This window comes from Sander lucioperca, chromosome 4 (assembly GCF_008315115.2).
Source record: "Sander lucioperca isolate FBNREF2018 chromosome 4, SLUC_FBN_1.2, whole genome shotgun sequence".
NCBI lineage: Eukaryota > Metazoa > Chordata > Actinopteri > Perciformes > Percidae > Sander > Sander lucioperca.
The window spans coordinates 12,287,802-12,306,030 of NC_050176.1; the positions used below are offsets into that span (position 1 = coordinate 12,287,802).

At 38.3% G+C, this 18,229-nt stretch overlaps 1 protein-coding gene across 1 annotated transcript in view; it reads right to left on the minus strand.

The window, feature by feature from the left end:
• LOC116042954 (cell death-inducing p53-target protein 1 homolog) overlaps positions 1-18,229 on the minus strand; it is a 36,913-nt gene that overhangs the window by 2,279 nt on the left and 16,405 nt on the right. Inside the window, exons 7-8 of the mRNA XM_036000801.1 lie at positions 17,088-17,135; positions 13,181-13,234 (exon numbers count right to left, since the gene is read on the minus strand). Of these exons, the coding sequence (XP_035856694.1) occupies positions 13,181-13,234; positions 17,088-17,135 (102 nt within the window). The remainder of the gene's footprint in view (positions 1-13,180; positions 13,235-17,087; positions 17,136-18,229) is intronic.

The window sequence follows — 18,229 nt, forward strand, 5'->3', positions numbered from 1 at the left end:
AAGTTAGGCCATTTCTTGACAACAAAGCTGCCAAGTTGTTTTTGTATACTATGATCCTTTCACATATTGAGTATTGTTTTACAAACTGGTCATTAACTAGCATAGCTACTCTTAAAAGCATTGAATCTCTATTTAAGAAAGCCATAAAAACTTTTGATAAAAAGGCATTGTCATTTCACCATTGCGATATCTTAGAGAGACATACATTTTTAAGTTTTGAAAATTTTAAACATTTCAGATATGCTCTTTTGATATATAAAGTGTAATATATATAATCTTGCCCCCCCTCCGCTGCATGGCTTCATTCGAAGACTTGAAAGCGGAGGAAGTACACATGCCTCTGTAAAAGGGGACTGTGTGATATCATTTAGACGCACCACTTTTGGACAAAATGTATTGTCAATAATAGGAGGTAAACTTTGGAATAGCTTGCCCCTCCAAATAAGAGAGTGTCCTACATTCAACACTTTTAAAACTCATTTAAAACAGTGGCTTCTAGAAAACCAGAGATGCACTCACTTTTAACAGTCACATATTTCTTTACCAATACACTTTTACTGGCAAATCGAATGCAGTATAGAGATGGATGAATAACGTCTTTGTCACCTGCCTAGGGACCGCAGATGGAAAGTAGTTATTTTAACTAATTCTGGCATATTTACATGGTGTTTTTATACAACAGTGTTCATAAATATGCATGGTCCCTATCAAATAAACCAATAAAATAAAAAAAATAAAAAAATAAAAATATTTTCCTAGGCAAGGTATGAATACACAAATGGTAAGTATTGATCGATATCATTATATATGTGTTGGTCAGTTTGTCTGCTTGACAAATCCATTTTGCAGCAATACAATTTAATTTAATTTAATTTTAGATGTTGACAAAGTTTTCCTTTGGAGACATAATTTTAAATTGAATATTTGAAGTTGAATAAAAGGTAATGCATTGCAATATATCGCAGAATATTGCAATATGTTTAAAATCGCAATAATATCATATTTTGAGGCCTCTGGTGATACCCACCCCTGTTGTCTATTGTCTAGCTGATTCTATACAACTAAAAGACTGCAAGTTGCGTATAATGACCTGCAAGCTGCACATTTAAATTTTAAGCTTGTTCTAAATGCAGATGAGACTAAATGTAATGGTATTTACAAATGCTATACATATTGATACTATTAATCTTGTATAACTATAGTTAACAGCTCTTGTATTGAAAGGGTGTCCGAGTATAAGTACCTTGGTATATAGATTGATCAAATATTTTCTTTTAAATATCATATTTATAATTGTGTCTGCAAGCTGCGCCAGAAGGTTGGCTTGTTGTACAGAAAAAAATCCTGCTTTCCTATATCTTGCAGGAAAAGAATTGTGGAAGCTACTATCTTGCCTGTTTTGGATTATGGAGATGTGATTTATAGGCACGCTGCATCTTGAACATTAAAACCCCTAGATTCGGTCTATCATTCTGCCCTTACATTTATTACAATAATGTAATAATGTAGTCTTTTGTATGATATGACTGGTTGGCCATCTCTTGAGATGAGGTGAAATGCTCATTGGTTGGTGTTCAACTGTCAGGCACTTAACTCCATATGTAAATACATTTTTCACTCATTCCAATCAATGGCTTTGACTTGAGGTCCCTCATAGTCAGACTGAGCTTAGCAAGACTGCTTTTTCGTTTGCTGCTCCACATTGCTGGAATGCTGCACAAAGCAGCTTAAAATTGGTCGCTCCCCCTTCTATCAGTCAATTTAAGTCCTTGATAAATTACTTCTATGTATCTTCTTATGTCTGCTTTATTTGATTGTTTAAACTTTTTATCTGTTGTTATTTGAATTTGTTGAAATGCATGCTGTGCACTCGGCCCCATTGAAAATGAGGGTCTCCCTCAATGGGCCACGAGTTTTGAATAAAGGTTTGAAATGAAATGAAATGAACTCCAAGCTCTCTGACTTTTTGCATTATTCTACAAATTCAAAGTTATTTTAACGTGTGCAAAACAGTTGAAGAGAAACACTCACCAGGTTGAACTACCTGAGGTTGTTGTTGAGGGAAGGCAGGTTGTTGAACTGGTAATGAGAAGGAGACATTGATCTTGAGAAAGGTTTAAAGAACAAGCTTCCACAACGCTCCTACCACATTGATTGAAATGACAGGAATAACTCAAGAAAATAAAATCTACATTACAGTAAAATATGCAGGTGAAGTAAGATAAAAGTGCCTTATCTCTTACTGCTTTGGTTGCCAGGCTCAACGCTGACTACCACTGGTACATTTTCCATGATAGCTGCAAAAGGAACAAGAAAAAAGCCGGTAAGCAAAAGAATATATGGTAATAAGGAAGTTGAATAGGTCCTCGTGATCCAAAAACCAGTTCCACTGTTTACTCTGAATGTAGCGAAGTGAAGATGTTTAATAGAGGAGTTAAGAATGTGTGATCTATTTTTAAACCTCCTTAAACTCTTCTCTCTAATGTGTGAAATCTTGCTAATCAAGTTGTAGAGCATTTTAAATAAATAAAAGGCCAGTTGTTAAAGTACACCCTCTCTCTCAATGGCATGTAAAGAAAGCTGGTTTGGTGGCATTGAAGTTTTGAATTATAATGGAACAAATCATCAAAAGTGAAACTAGTAACACTAGTGTGTGTGTATCAATCATAAATATTATTTGTTTAGATTTGGTGTGTGTGTGTGTGTGTGTGTGTGTGTGTGTATTGTGAGACAAGTCTCAGACTGTCAAAAGCATTGTGTGTGCTTGTGAACTTGTGATTTCATTCTTCTAAGAATGATTAGCAAGAATGTTCTCCCTGAGAGTTGCATTCTTGGGATTGAGAAGCACCCAAGTGAATGGGTGAGATGGCAGATCTCGTCCAACCTGTCCACCTGTTCAGGAATCAACCACCAGATCAACACGGTTGCTTTTAGAGTTCCAGACATTACTTTCTCTGACGAAACCTGTAATTATGATGGATGATTCAACTCTTAATCATGTTAAAAATGTCAAATAAAATGTTGCTTTCAACTTAACATGGGACAAGCCAACGGCACGTTTTAACTGGTACACACATAAAACCAAGCAACACACACACTCTTCCAACATTTAGGGCAGGTTTACTGTAGCTGTTTTTAAACTCATCACAAAGTACAAGACATTACATTAACATAGTCTTAATACATTTTGTTTGCATTCAACACAACACTGTATTTTTTTTACTTTTTGACAGTCTAAATAGGACAGCGAATAATCTGACTTTCAGAATGACTGTGATAGATGACCCTTTTCTGAATCTAAAGAATAGACTAACTCAGAATACAGCTGCTCAAAATATCAGCAGCACTCTAGACTCTGCTTGTTTTAGTTTATTTTGTAATTGCAGTTGAGTTGCTCTTTTTGATTTTAAACAACAGAATCATATGTGTCAACAATTCAGACAAACAAGAAACTTTCAGGATTTCCTAGCATGTAGTATTTCTCCTTAATCTGAGTTTACATAGGTTTTATTTTGAGGCCAGATGTAATGCTGCTTACCTTGATAAAGTGGTTTATGAGGGTGCGTGAGAGCTTCTTCCTCTGATGATTGAGAGCAATAGAAGAACACAACACATAACATGTTGCTGTGATGTGTCAGAAAGAAGGTGGAGCAACATTGTGAAAAGGTGTAGACCTCAGCTGTGGATCGCACTGCACTTTGTAGAATTTAGGTTATTCTGTTATTCTAATTTATAGCTATTTGCTACACTTTAAAAAAAACAATCACCATTAGTTTTCTGCAGTGTCTTGCCACATTAACAATTCCAACAAAACTGTTTATTAGACAGTATTGTATTGTTTCATTTAGTTACTCTATGCTGTGTTCAAGTATTAGATCACTAGTGTAACTTTTGATATTTGCAAACATTTGGTTGACTGGGAATAAAAAGTCACTTTGGTAGGCTGACATGAAAAAACTTTAAAGGATAAGGCTGGCGTTGTTCTATATTTTCTTATGTGAACAAATCCTCTAAAAAGACCAAAGCCAACAAGACATTAGTCTGTCTATTCCCCACATATTCCCAAGCACAATAGTTCCTGTTTAAGATTTGAATCTTTAATGATGGTTCACAAATATATACTTTGATTTAAATAAATAAAAAAAAAGCCAAATAATGTCCTCACATAGCTGGGCACTGTACTTTTTAGCAGGAGTAAAGAGTGCATTTGTAGGGGACTATTTCCAACAACGGACCGAATGGCTTCGCTCGTGTCTTTCTCCGCCGCCATTACGGAACTACAACTCAAGCTAGCGCACAACCTCAACGTCATCGTTCTCAGCCACTTCCTCTGTTCACTGAGTGGACCGGTTAAGATTTGGCCGGAGAAAACCCAAGAATATACCGCAAACTCAGACGGAGTACTGAAGGACAATTGTGTACATTGCGCTACTAGGAAGGGCGGGGGTTGCTGTTTTATATAATTATGGTTTTAGCTGTAAATATGTGTCTTTTGGCATTTACCAGAGCTTTGAATACTTAGGTCTAGTTATTCTAATTTCACTGTATTGTAAAGTACAATGACAATAAAGGCATTCAATTCAATTCAATTCAATTCAGATTCATTTAACAATAGCTACCAGTCTGTTTACCAGTAACTAATCATTAGTTACTGGTCGTCTTACTTCTTCGCCCAGAACATCACCTCGGATTAGGGTGACACCAAGATCTGGGTCTTGGGTGCAGCTGTCGCTGTGGACCGGCTACACCCTGCTACGCTCTGCGATTCCCTGCAATGTCCGGCTACGTCCTGCTGCGTCCTGCCGCGTCCACCGCGTCCACCCATGCTCTGCTGTGCCACGCTACATCCCGTACCGTCATAACCCCAAACGTCAGACACCGCCCACCAAGACTCTGGGTCTGCCGAGGTTTCTTCCTAAAAGGGAGTTTTTCCTCGCCACTGTCGCAATAGCCACTGCTAATGCTTGCTCTTGGGGGAACTATTGGAATTGTTGGGGCTTTGTAAATTATAGAGTGTGGTCTAGACCTACTCTATCTGTAAAGTGTCTCGAGATAACTCTTGTTATGATTTGGTACTATAAATAAAATTGAATTGAATTGAATAGTGCTTGAATCAGTCAATCAGTAACTTATCATTAACTAACCATTCGTTACTCATTCATCTAACAGTAGCTACTAGTCAATTTACCAGTAACTAATCATTAGTGCTTGAATCAGTCAATCAGTAACTAATCATTAACTAACCATTCGTTACTCATTCCTCATTTGTTCCTCAGTAACTACATTTTTGTGTACCTTATTGTAAAGTGTTACGGGAGAGCTCTTCCCTGGAAGGAAAAGCAGCGTAGTTTTGTCAGGGTTAGGTTTCAGGTGGTTTGTGGACATCCAAGAAGAAATGTTTTTCACATTCTTTAAAAGCACCAACAGTGTTTCTAGGAGTTAGATTTTAACATTATTGGCTTTTATTTTTTATAAATCTGGAACTATGAGGCAGTTTCAACCACATTGTGATAATACAGATGAAATAAATATGTGCAATAAATAATTATTTGCTTTGGTTTGCAATTTGATCTCAGTAATGACATTTCATGGTGATCAATTGGTGATTTATTAATTTGAATAATTTAATGGTACAAGCAATGAATTGGTTATTATTGTGATAGAAGTCTCTCTATTAACAGAATGAGTTTAATCAATAAATCTAACTTAGCCTCTGTATGTAACTTTATAATGTTTGTCTGAAACAGTGTAATTTTTCATCTAATTGTTTTAGTTTTTTGGGAGTCCTAGCATTAGTTTTCAACCATCTGCACTATTATAGCCTAATAATAATGTTTTTGGGAGTCCTAGCATTAGTTTTCAACCATCTGCACTGTTATAGCCTAATAATAATGTTTTTTGGGAGTCCTAGCATTAGTTTTCAACTATCTGAGCTATTATAGCCTAATAATAATAATAATGTTTTTTTTGGGAGTCCTAGCATTAGTTTTCAACTATCTGAGCTATTATATCCTAATAATAATGTTGTTGGGGGTCCTAGCTTTAGTTGAACTTTAGACCAAATACATAAAAATAAAAAAGGTCTGTCCTCAGACATTTTTTTTTGTTTCTGACTCTGGGGAAAAAATGGGGAGAAACAGTACTGTAGGAGCCAAAAAGTAGTTTTTGTTTATATTTTAAGAACAATAGTTATTATTTTAAGACTTGCCATAATTTGTTTATAGTTCTGATCCACTGATATTGATTGACAGCTAGGGAAATGATTGACAAATAGGCCGCACCATAGTAATTGTGATTGTAGTATAATTAATGTGCTAAAGGGGGGAAGTTGAAACACCTCACTGCAAAGTTTTGGGGGGTCCTAGTTTTAGTTGAGACCAGACAATTTTTTTAACCATCTAGTCATCCTGTTCATCTTATTTGATTTTTACCAAAAGTACTGTAATCTCTGATCTATCTCTTCATACATTGTAGGCTATTCAATAAGATATTTTATTGATAACTTATGTAATGTAACTAATGTCACTTCCATTCACTGGGGGTGCCTTAAAACAGTGGCAGTATCCCTGGGGGAAACTCGTGAAACTAGTTAAACTAGGTGTTAAACCCTCCTACTGTAGGTGTGTTTTTGTAATGGTATAAAGGGGCAGGGGTTTTTGTGCAAGTCAGTTCACTTTTGGGTCTCTGACAGTAACAGCTAGCTTGCTTGCTCTTGTAATGTTTAGCCCTATGGTGGAAGGAGGATACATGGAGTCAGGAGTTGTTCACCTGGTGCTTCGATTTATTTCTTCCCCATTCACAGGGAAAGTGCAGTAGTGCAAGGATGAATTATTACAAAATATATCAAAAATAACAAAAACAAAACAAGGAAACTAAGTACAAACTATTCAAATGATCATACCAAACAATATTAAACAATACAAAAACCTAAATCAGGCCCTGACTATTGGGCTCTAGCACCTGCACCCTTCCAGGCCAAAATTGTTCTGCCCCGAGGAGTCTCTGCCTCCTTCCTTTATACCTGAAGCCCCTCCTACAAGACAAACCAAAGTTAATTGGAAATCAATCAAACCCCATCATGTTACCTCAACATTCCAAAACATTTCTGGCTACATTAATACACAATATACCAACTATAAAACCAGAAATTAAATGTTACATGCTGAACAAGCTTCTCAAAACAGAAAACTTTAGACACTCCAGTACCCCCCTCTGTACTGGCTTACACTTGGACCATTCCAGGTCTTCCCCCCTATAAATTACTCCAAACTCTGTCACTTCCTGTTTGCCGCTTCGACCCAGATCCCTGCTTGAAGATGAGAACAGGTGAATGAGACATGCAAACATTTGGATGACCTTGGGTAAATCCAATAACCTAAAATAAATAACTTGAAATTAACTGTGTATGTGTCGTATTTATCAAATCATGATTTCTACTCTTTCGACTAGTACTTAGGCTGAATCTCAATTCTCTATTTACCTACCCCTTAGCCCTTGGCCCTAGAAAAACGAGGAGTAAGGGGTAGGGGTGAAAACATACCCCTATGAAATGGGACGCCACTTGGTTACATCATCATACATACTTAGGTCTGTTTGCAATAAATATTTTTATACACACAGCAAGGTGTGTTGTATATCTGTTTCAGTTATCACTGTTTTGAATGTCATTGATGTTCATTAACACTTTTTGAAAAAGAAAAGTGAAAAAAGCTCTTTATTGCCCAATAAAGTAAACATTACAGGCAAAAACATTATATAAAAATGTTATATTACAGCACCATTATCAACTATTAGAACCATAACTTACATGTCACACACATATAAAGAAGGCACTCAAATGTATAAAACTAAAAATAGACACACAAGACCACAAACAAAAAACTACAGCTATTCTGAAATTCCAGACCCTAGTCTGATGCGTGTTGGCCAGTAACCTTTCCCTCCATACCCCATTTCTTTCATTAGTGTCCTGTATCATAACCAACAACAATGTACAGGTGCATGAACAGGAATGAATTACTCGTTTACAATAATACAGTACCAATACAATAATGAATGGCTACAACATGGACGCAGAAACTTGTGCTCGTTTTCAGAAAGTGGATTAGCTGCTGGGTTTCCTCCGGTGTCCCTGTGTGATACAGGACGGTAGTGTTATGCACTGATATCAAACGAAATTCGCTGCTAATGGAGTTTAGTTAACACTGTAGACATGCATGAAGTCCATTCAAGGCAGAGAAATGCGTGACTGTTGTGCAAATAAGCAATGTAGCTTACGTTAACATTAACTTTAGTGTTAGCATAGCAAGCTAGCGATTTTTAAAAAGTTTTCAATTAACAACATGGTTGCAAATATATATGTACAGGACTGTGTAGAGCACAAAACAAGACCGTCGTAATTTTTAAATCAATTCTTTAAGCCGAAAATATTTACATTTATGTATCTCTCTGGTTGACCTGGCAGCCATGTTTCCTGTTGCGCAATGAATCAGGATAGCCCTTGCTGTTCAAGTAAGCTCGCGTTCTTACTTGGCGTCAAGGTGTACATAGCCCTTCCCCCTAGCCCTATCCCTCGACCAATATGAGTACTGGGACAGCACTTACTCTCACAGGAGCGCACAAACCAAGGGCCAAGGGCTAAGGGGTAGGGTAAATAGAGAATTGAGATTCAGCCTTAAATACACTGAAAAGGAAATAACATGAATTGACAAGCCATGTGTCCATTGATGCTAGCCCACATGCTAATGGTAATGCTAATGCTAACAGTCCAATGCTAACGCTCATGCTAGGGTTAGCTTAGCATGCTAGGACCAATGCTACCACTGGCTTAAATGAAGGCATGGGGTAACCCCATGACATTTCCCCCTCCCTCTGGAGACGACCCCTGTGGCGTCCTAGAAAGGTAATCAGCTGTGCAGTTCTTTCTCCCTTTCCTGTAGAGAACATCGAAGTCATAAGGCTGCATGGCGAGAAACCACCGTGTTATCCTGGAATTGGTATCCCTCATATGCTGGAGCCCTGTGGTCTGTCTCCAAAACAAATATCCGTCCCAGCAGGTAATAGCGAAGAGAGTCCAGTGCCCACTTAATGGCAAGGCATTCTTTCTCCATAACTGAGTACCTCCCTTCATGTTTGTTGAGTGTCCTGCTGATGTACAACACAGGCTGAAGATTACCCGGGTCTCCCTACAACAAAACAACCCCAACCCCAAGTTCAGATGCATCTGTCTGAAGAATGAACGGTTGTTGGAAATCAGTAAGTAATGCATCTAACACATGTGTACAAGCATCGAATAACACTCATACAAATGCACACTCTGAGTGTATAGTGTCTGACCGAACTTCAATTCCTGGACCTGCAAATATATATACAGATGTACAGCCCTGCACAAGTAATGCATCTAACACGTGTACAAGCATTGAATAACACTCATGCAAATGCACACTCTGAGTGTATATTGTCTGACTGAACTTCAATTCCTGGATCTGCAAATACAGATCCTTGCACAAGTAATGCATCTAACACATGTGTACAATCCCCAAATAACATTCGGTCAAATATACAGTCTGGGGAGGGTAGTTCCTCTAGGGTGTCAACTGATATTTTTACCAGAGAGATTCCTACCTTTGAGTTTAGATTTGCGAAACGTTGATTTGCAAGACATAGGCAGTGTCCCCACCAGGGTGCATAATACATTAACAGGCATCATCGATAGAGCATTAGAGAATACCAATCAAGATAGTGTCTTAAATGTATCCTTAAGGGGGTCCTCGTTAGGTAATGATATTCAAGCCATTTTGCAGGCAAACGATCAGTATAATGCAGACTTATTTTTGGAGCAAATTTCCAGAGTTTTACAAAGCAACGATACTTCAATGACGGATGACTCGCTAGAATTCATTGTAAGAGTAGCTAGAAACATGAGTGGTGGGGCGCGTCTATTATTAGGAACTGTACCTTATAATGATATATTATCCAGAAAGGGGAATCATTTGTACAATCCTAAAAACACAGAGCCAGGCAATCTGTTTCGCACTCTGTCTGGCACATTATGTTAATGCAGGCATGTCTCAAAGTGACAAAATAAAATATGCTAAACAACTTCATAGTGATCTGGGGTATGCTGATTCGCACATGGTTTCATTCTCTGATGTTGACAAATTTCAGAAACATTTGAATGTGAAAATTGTAATATTTCATCATGGGTCTGGTTGTAAAAAACTAAAGCTTTTCAAAACACACGACGAACCGCATGTGAAAACTGTATGGTTATACTTACATAATAACCATTTCTGCCTTATCAAAAATAAAAAGGGGTTTTTCGGTGCTTCGTATGCATGCAATGTGTGTTACATGACATACCAAACGCCATTGGGTCACTCATGCAAAGTGCTATGTAAGGTGTGTTTCACCGCGTGTCACGTTCAGCCTGGTATGACTATAAAGTGCCCCGATTGTAAACGCATATGCCAATCCAAACATTGTTTTGACCAACTACTTGAACCAACACACAATATCATTCCATGCGCCAGGCTCAAATATTGTGCTGAATGTCAAATGACTTACCACTTGGTAAAAAAACCCACATCTGTAGAACACCAGTATGCACACACTGTGTGCAGTTAATTGATGAAACACATGAATGTTTTATCCAACCCATCGAAAAAACAGAGGATAGTACAAAATACATATTTTATGATTTTGAAACCCGTTATCACGATGGTAAACATGAGGCTAATTATGTTTGCTTTGTTTGGTTCATTGAATGATATTGTGTGTTGGGTCAAGTAGTTTATGTTGGTCAAAACAATGTTTGGATTGGCATATGCGTTTACAATCGGAGCACTTTATAGTCATACCAGGCCGAACGTGACACGCGGTGAAACACACCTTACATAGCACTTTGATGAGTACTGTACTTTTTTGAGTACTGCCTCAAAAAAAAAAAAAAAAAAAAAAAGGTTTCCCCTTCCGGTTTCTAAACACGCCCACTTCTGGCCACGCCCACCGCTGCCATTTTAAGTGCATTATATAACTATTTGAGTTTAATCAATAAATCTAACTTAGCCTCTGTATGTAACTTTATAATGTTTCTGAAACAATGTAATTTTTCATCTAATGATCATAAATGACCTGTAATGACAAAGAAGACTAACAGTGAAAAGAACACTATTTTTATATAGATTTTATTAATGCCTTTGCACGGGTCGATTTTTACAAAATCAAAAAATTCACAAAGTCACAAAAGTATTTACGACAGGTAGGTTCATCACATCTATTTAACCTCTTGGTAACGCTAATTCGGAAATACAGTGGGCAATACATGTTGACTGGAATATTGTACAAACCTTTTTTGCTTTTAAACAAAATTTTGTGTGTGTGCGAAATGTAATACGTCTCCATAGCAGGAAGCGGCGCTTCTCTGTATTGTTTCCCAGAAAATGAAAACCGGCAGCTGATAGGACGAACGCATCACGTGGGTCTTTTTTCTCCAGAAATTCACAGCCAGACTGTCATGGCGGCTTGTTCAGAATACGATCTCATATTGTACTAAAATAGTTCACCAAAACGTCTTTCTGAAAACATTCTAAGCGAGAAATAGGCCATACAGTTGCTGAATCTGTCTTCATTTCAGATCGACAAAGGTCAGTTTAAAAGATTTTCGTCAGATTTTGAGAGGCTCATCCGCTCGCCATTTCCCGGTGAGTCCCGACTGCCCTATCTCCGACTGATCATGTCGGGTTGGCCAAAATAAAGGCCGACAGCTCCTCCGACGGACGGCGGCACGGAACACTGAACAGACTCGAGTCACTGACCTCGCCAGACTGTCCGACGGCCGATAATCGGATTGGTGTGTCAGGGCCCTTAGTGTTGCTTTAATTTAAGTAAAATAAGTATAATATTTACCATCCTTCATAGTTGCTTAACTTTAACAGAGGTTTGTTATATTGAATTAACTTTACTTAGGTCAAGTCAAGAAAAAATATGATCATGATTTTTCACATTAGATTTTTTACAACACCTTTGCACATTTTAAATCAACAGATAAAGGAAAAGAAGATAAAACAGCTCTTGTGTAATATTCTATCTACAAATATGTAAAGTACAGAGTAATGCAGTTACAACCCACATTTGACACAAGTGAGTGCAGAGTTCATGGCTACGTCTGATGTGTTTGCTTATAGGGGTTTGGCTCCTGTCTAAATGTTTTATTTAGTCATGGATGACTTTTCTATGTTTTGTTGGTACTTCAGCAGAGAGGACACTGCGGTGCTTTTCACATGCGTTTATGGATGTGCAGGACGTTGTTACAGACGGGGCAGGAATGCTGCACGTCCTTGCATTCATTCACACAGAAGGGGATGAGACAGCAAGGCCAGACCCTGGTGACGAGTATCAGAAAAAAGTAAAAAAAATAATAATACTTTATCATGTATTGTATACACTGTAAATTATTTAAAGCTGGTTCAGTTTATTGTGTGTGTGTGTGTGTGTGTGTGTGTGTGCTAGGCTCTCTACTCACATGAAGATTCCTAGTGTGCCACAGATCAGCCAGGTGAGCAAACCATTTGTGTATGTGACTGTAGTGACAACAGTGTTTTGGCAGTGAGGACACGTCATCTGTCCAGGAACATCAGTTGGCCGCCTCTGTGGCTGCACCACCACCACCTGATTTACTGTGAGGGAGACACACAGCATCCTGTAATTCCTACTGGCAGCTACAATTCCCGTCATCTTAACATCCTGTCACTGTACTAGTTATTTTAACCTGTGCAAAACAGTTGGAGAGAAACACTCACCAGGTTGAACTACCTGAGGTTGTTGTTGTTGGAACTGGAAGGCAGGTTGTTGAACTGGTAATGAGAAGGAGACATTTATCTTGAAAAAGGCTTAAAGATCAAACTGCCAAAAGGCTCCTACCACATGGACTGAAATAAAAAGAATAACTCAAGAATATAAGAGCTACATTACAGCAAAATATGAAGGTAAAATAAAATGGTCAGTTGGCCACTGCTGTGCCATCTGGTTTACTGTGAGGGAGACACGCAGCACCCTGTAACTCCCACAGACAGCTACCATCCACACCTCCTCACCATCTTGTCACTGAACTCCAAGCTCTCTTAGAACTGCAAATTAAGTTATTTTAACTTGTGAGAAACAATTGTAGAGAGACACTCACCAGCTTGAATCACCTGAGGTTGTTGTTGGTGGAACTGGAAGGCAGGTTGTTGAACTGATAATGAGAAGGAGACTTATCTTGAGAAAGGTTTAAAGAACAAGGTGACAAAATGCTCCTAGCACATGAACTTAAAAGTCACAATGGTCACCAAAGTCGCAAACGACATTCTAAATGTCTTAGATAGGAAGATGCATTGTGCTGCCTTATTTGTTGATCTCTCTAAGGCTTTTGATACGGTTGACCACAACTTACTCCTACAAACACTTTTTAATATTGGTATGGATAGCACTGCCGGTAAATTCTATCTTGATTGGAGACGCCAGTGTGTGAAAACTGTGAACTTTAAATCTGATGTGTTACCCATCTTAAAGGGTGCACCGCAAGGGTCGATTCTGGGTCCAGTCCTTTTTAGCTAATACATAAATTATATTACTTTTGCCCTAAAATACTGCCAAGCTCATTATTATGCTGATGACACCATTGTCTATTGTGCAGCTGATACCTATCAATACCATATCTAAACAACTAGCTACTGAAAGACTGCGAGTTGCACTTCTAAATTTTTTTTTTTTGGTGGGGGGGGGGGGCTTTTTCCCTTTATTAGATAGTGACAGTGGATAGACGGGAAAGGTGGTAGAGAGATTGGGGATGACACGCAGCAAAGGGCCGCAGGTCGGACTCAAACCCGGACCGCTGCAAAGGACTCAGCCTACACGGGGCGCACGCTCTTACTGGGTGAGCTAGAGGTTGCCCCGCGCTTCTAAATTTTAAGATTGTTCTAAATGCAGATAAGACTAAACATCCTGTAACTCCCACAGACAGCTACCATCCACACCTCACTATCCCGTCACTGAACTCCAAGCTCTCTGACTTTTTGCGTTATTCTGCAGTTATTTCAACTTGTGATAAACAGTTGAAGAGAGACACTCACCAAGTTGAACGACCTGAGGTTGTTGTTGTTGGAACTGGAAGGCAGGTTGTTGAACTGGTAATGAGAAGGAGACATTTATCTTGAAAAAGGTATAAAGAATGAGGTGCCAAAAGGCTCCTACCACATGGACTGAAATGAAAGGAATAACTCAAGAATATAAGAGCTACATTAAAGTGAAATATGCAGGCAAAATAAGATGAAGGTCAGTTGGCTGCTGCTGTGCCATCTGGTTTACTGTGAGGGAGACACCCAACACCTTTAACTCCCACAGACAGCTACCATCCACACTTCCTCACCATCTTGTCAGTGAACTGCTAAAAAGCTGGCAGCTCCATCAATGATCGATCACTTAACTCATGTATTCAGCCTTGCCTCAGGTATTTTTCTGCCCATGTAACTCCACTACATAAAGGAGGCACCATTGAAAACCTCAATAACTACTGTCCAATTTCCAAGCTTCCATATTTGGCAAAAGTTTTAGAATCCAAAGTTAATAATCAACTCAATTACTATATCTCATGTCATTTAATTCTTAACCCTTTGTAATCTGGATTTAGGTCAAATCATAGTACCATCACTGTGGTCACCAAAGTCAGAAATTACATTCTAAATGCCTTAGATAGGAAGATGCATTGTGCTGCCTTATTTGTTGATCTCTCTATGGCTTTTGATACAGTTGACCACAACTTACTCCTACAAACACTTTTAATATTGTGTAGCACTAGCTGTAAATTCTTCCAGAGCTATCTTGATGGGAGTGTGTGAAAACTGTGAACTTTAAATCTGATGTGTTACCCATCTCAAAGGGTGTACCGCAAGGGTCAATTCTGGGTCCAGTCTTTTTAAGCTTATTCATAAATGAATACTTTTGCGCAAAAAAACGGCCAAGCCCATTTTTATGCTAATGACACCATTGTCTATTAGGGGTGGGGGGGAAAATCGATATAGCATAATCAGTGTTTCAATTCAATCTTACGCAAAGCAAGGAAAGCCGTGACATGAAATCTGCACTCACGTGGGTTCCGTGAAATATGACAGCTACAGTTTATTGGAAAATAGCATTGTGGACACTGAATTTGATGAATTTACTGTTTATCAGACCCCAGATGAGACAAGAAGCTAATGTTAGCGAACGCTGCGGTCCCTCTTCCTTTCACTCCCCGCTGCAGGAGACGCTGTTGTCCTCCGACACGCTGTATTAACGTTACTGTTTTAAAACCATTTTTCAGGTTAGTGGGGGTGCATACCGCTCAAAAACAACATGAAAAACGTAGCTAGTAATGTTCACTCAGCGTTTTGTTGTTAAACTGTGTGTAAAATGAGCGGTGATGATAAATCACCAGTTCAGGTAACAGCACCCTACTGCTGGATGGTTACAAGGTAACGGTCAGTAGCTAACATTAGCAGATAAGCCTGTTGACAGCGACGTTATTGTTCATATTTTGGCACAATTTGTCTGACCGTAGTAGTGGTCATAGTGACTGAAAGTGTGATGTGAGATGCTAAAAAGAAACAACACGCTGTTTTCAGGTAACGTTACTTTTTACGTTCAACCCCCCCCCCACCCCCACCCCACCCTTCCCCCCCACTACTGCTGAAAAAAATTCTAGAGGAAACACTGATAATATCGTGATATTTTCCTAGGCAATACTGTATCAATACACAAATGGTAAGTATTGATCGATATCATTATATATGTGTTGGTCAGTTTGTCTGCTTGACAATTCCATTTTGCAGCAATACAATTTAACTGAGATGAACAAAACAAAACAGATGTTGACAAAGTTTTCCTTTGGAGACATAATTTTAAATTGAATATTTGAAGTTGAATAAAAGGTAATGCATTGCAATATATCGCAGAATATTGCAATATGTTTAAAATCGCAATAATAACATATTTTGACATAACTATCGGGATAATATCATATCATGAGGCCTCTGGTATACCCACCCCTATTGTCTATTGTCTAGCTGATTCTATACAACTAAAAGACTGCAAGTTGCGTATAATGACCTGCAAGCTGCACATTTAAATTTTAAGCTTGTTCTAAATGCAGATGAGACTAAATGTAATGGTATTTACAAATGCTATACATATTGATACTATTAATCTTGTATAACTATAGTTAACAGCTCTTGTATTGAAAGGGTGTCAGAGTATAAGTACCTTGGTATATGGATTGATCAAATATTTTCTTTTAAATATCATATTTATAATTGTGTCTGCAAGCTGCGCCAGAAGGTTGGCTTGTTGTACAGAAAAAAATCCTGCTTTCCTATATCTTGCAGGAAAATAATTGTGGAAGCTACTATCTTGCCTGTTTTGGATTATGGAGATGTGATTTATAGGCACGCTGCATCTTGAACATTAAAACCCCTAGATTCGGTCTATCATTCTGCCCTTACATTTATTACAGATGCAAGTTATAACACTCAACACTGTCTTTTGTATGATATGACTGGTTGGCCATCTCTTGAGATGAGGTGAAATGCTCATTGGTTGGTGTTCAACTGTCAGGCACTTAACTCCATATGTAAATACATTTTTCACTCATTCCAATCAATGGCTTTGACTTGAGGTCCCTCATAGTCAGACTGAGCTTAGCAAGACTGCTTTTTCGTTTGCTGCTCCACATTGCTGGAATGCTGCACAAAGCAGCTTAAAATTGGTCGCTCCCCCATCTATCAGTCAATTTAAGTCCTTGATAAATTACTTCTATGTATCTTCTTATGTCTGCTTTATTTGATTGTTTAAACTTTTTATCTGTTGTTATTTAAATGTTATTGTCTATTTGTTGAAATGCATGCTGTGCACTCGGCCCCATTGAAAATGAGGGTCTCCCTCAATGGGCCACGAGTTTTGAATAAAGGTTTGAAATGAAATGAAATGAACTCCAAGCTCTCTGACTTTTTGCATTATTCTACAAATTCAAAGTTATTTTAACGTGTGCAAAACAGTTGAAAAGAAACACTCACCAGGTTGAACTACCTGAGGTTGTTGTTGAGGGAAGGCAGGTTGTTGAACTGGTAATGAGAAGGAGACATTGATCTTGAGAAAGGTTTAAAGAACAAGCTTCCACAACGCTCCTACCACATTGACTGAAATGACAGGAATAACTCAAGAATATAAAAGCTACATTACAGTAAAATATGCAGGTGAAGTAAGATAAAAGTCCCTTATCTCTTACTGCATTTGTTGCCAGGCTCAATGTTGACTACCACATTACAGTTCATTTGGTTGCCGGGGACTGGTACATTTTCCATGATAGCTGCAAAAGGAACAAGAAAAAAGCCGGTAAGCAAAAGAATATATGGTAATAAGGAAGTTGAATAGGTCCTCGTAATCCAAAAACCAGTTCCACTGTTTACTCTGAATGAAGCCAAGTGAAGATGTTTAATAGAGGAGTTAAGAATGTGTGATCTATTTTTAAACCATCTCTTCTCTCTAATGTGTGACATCTTGCTAATCAAGTTGTAGAGCATTTTAAATAAATAAAAGGCCAGTTGTTAAAGTACACCCTCTCTCTCCATGGCATGTAAAGAAAGCTGGTTTGGTGGCATTGAAGTTACTTACTTTACGATTTTCCTTACTTGCAAAATGATCTTTTAAATTGACCAACATCACATGTGTAATTCATGCCTCTATTCAAATGTGATCAAAAAAGAATTTGTTTCTCCCCATTCACAACCATAGATATTTTTTCTGAAATAAGGTCCCATGGGGTCCATGAGAAGGGGAGAGACTTCACCTCTCTATACCAGCAAGAACACATCGTCTCAGACTGTCAAAAGCATTGTGTGTGCTTGTGAACTTGCAATTTCATTCTTCTCAGAATGGTTAGCAAGAATGTGAATGGGTGAGACTGCAGATCTCGTCCAACCTGTCCACCTGTTCAGGAATCAACCACCAGATCAACACGGTTGCTTTTAGAGTTCCAGACATTACTTGCTCTGACGAAACCTGTAATTATGATGGATGATTCAACTCTTAATCATGTTAAAAATGTCAAATAAAATGTTGCTTTTAACTTAACATGGGACAAGCCAACGGCACGTTTTAACTGGTACACACATAAAACCAAGCAACACACACACTCTTCCAACATTTAGTGCAGGTT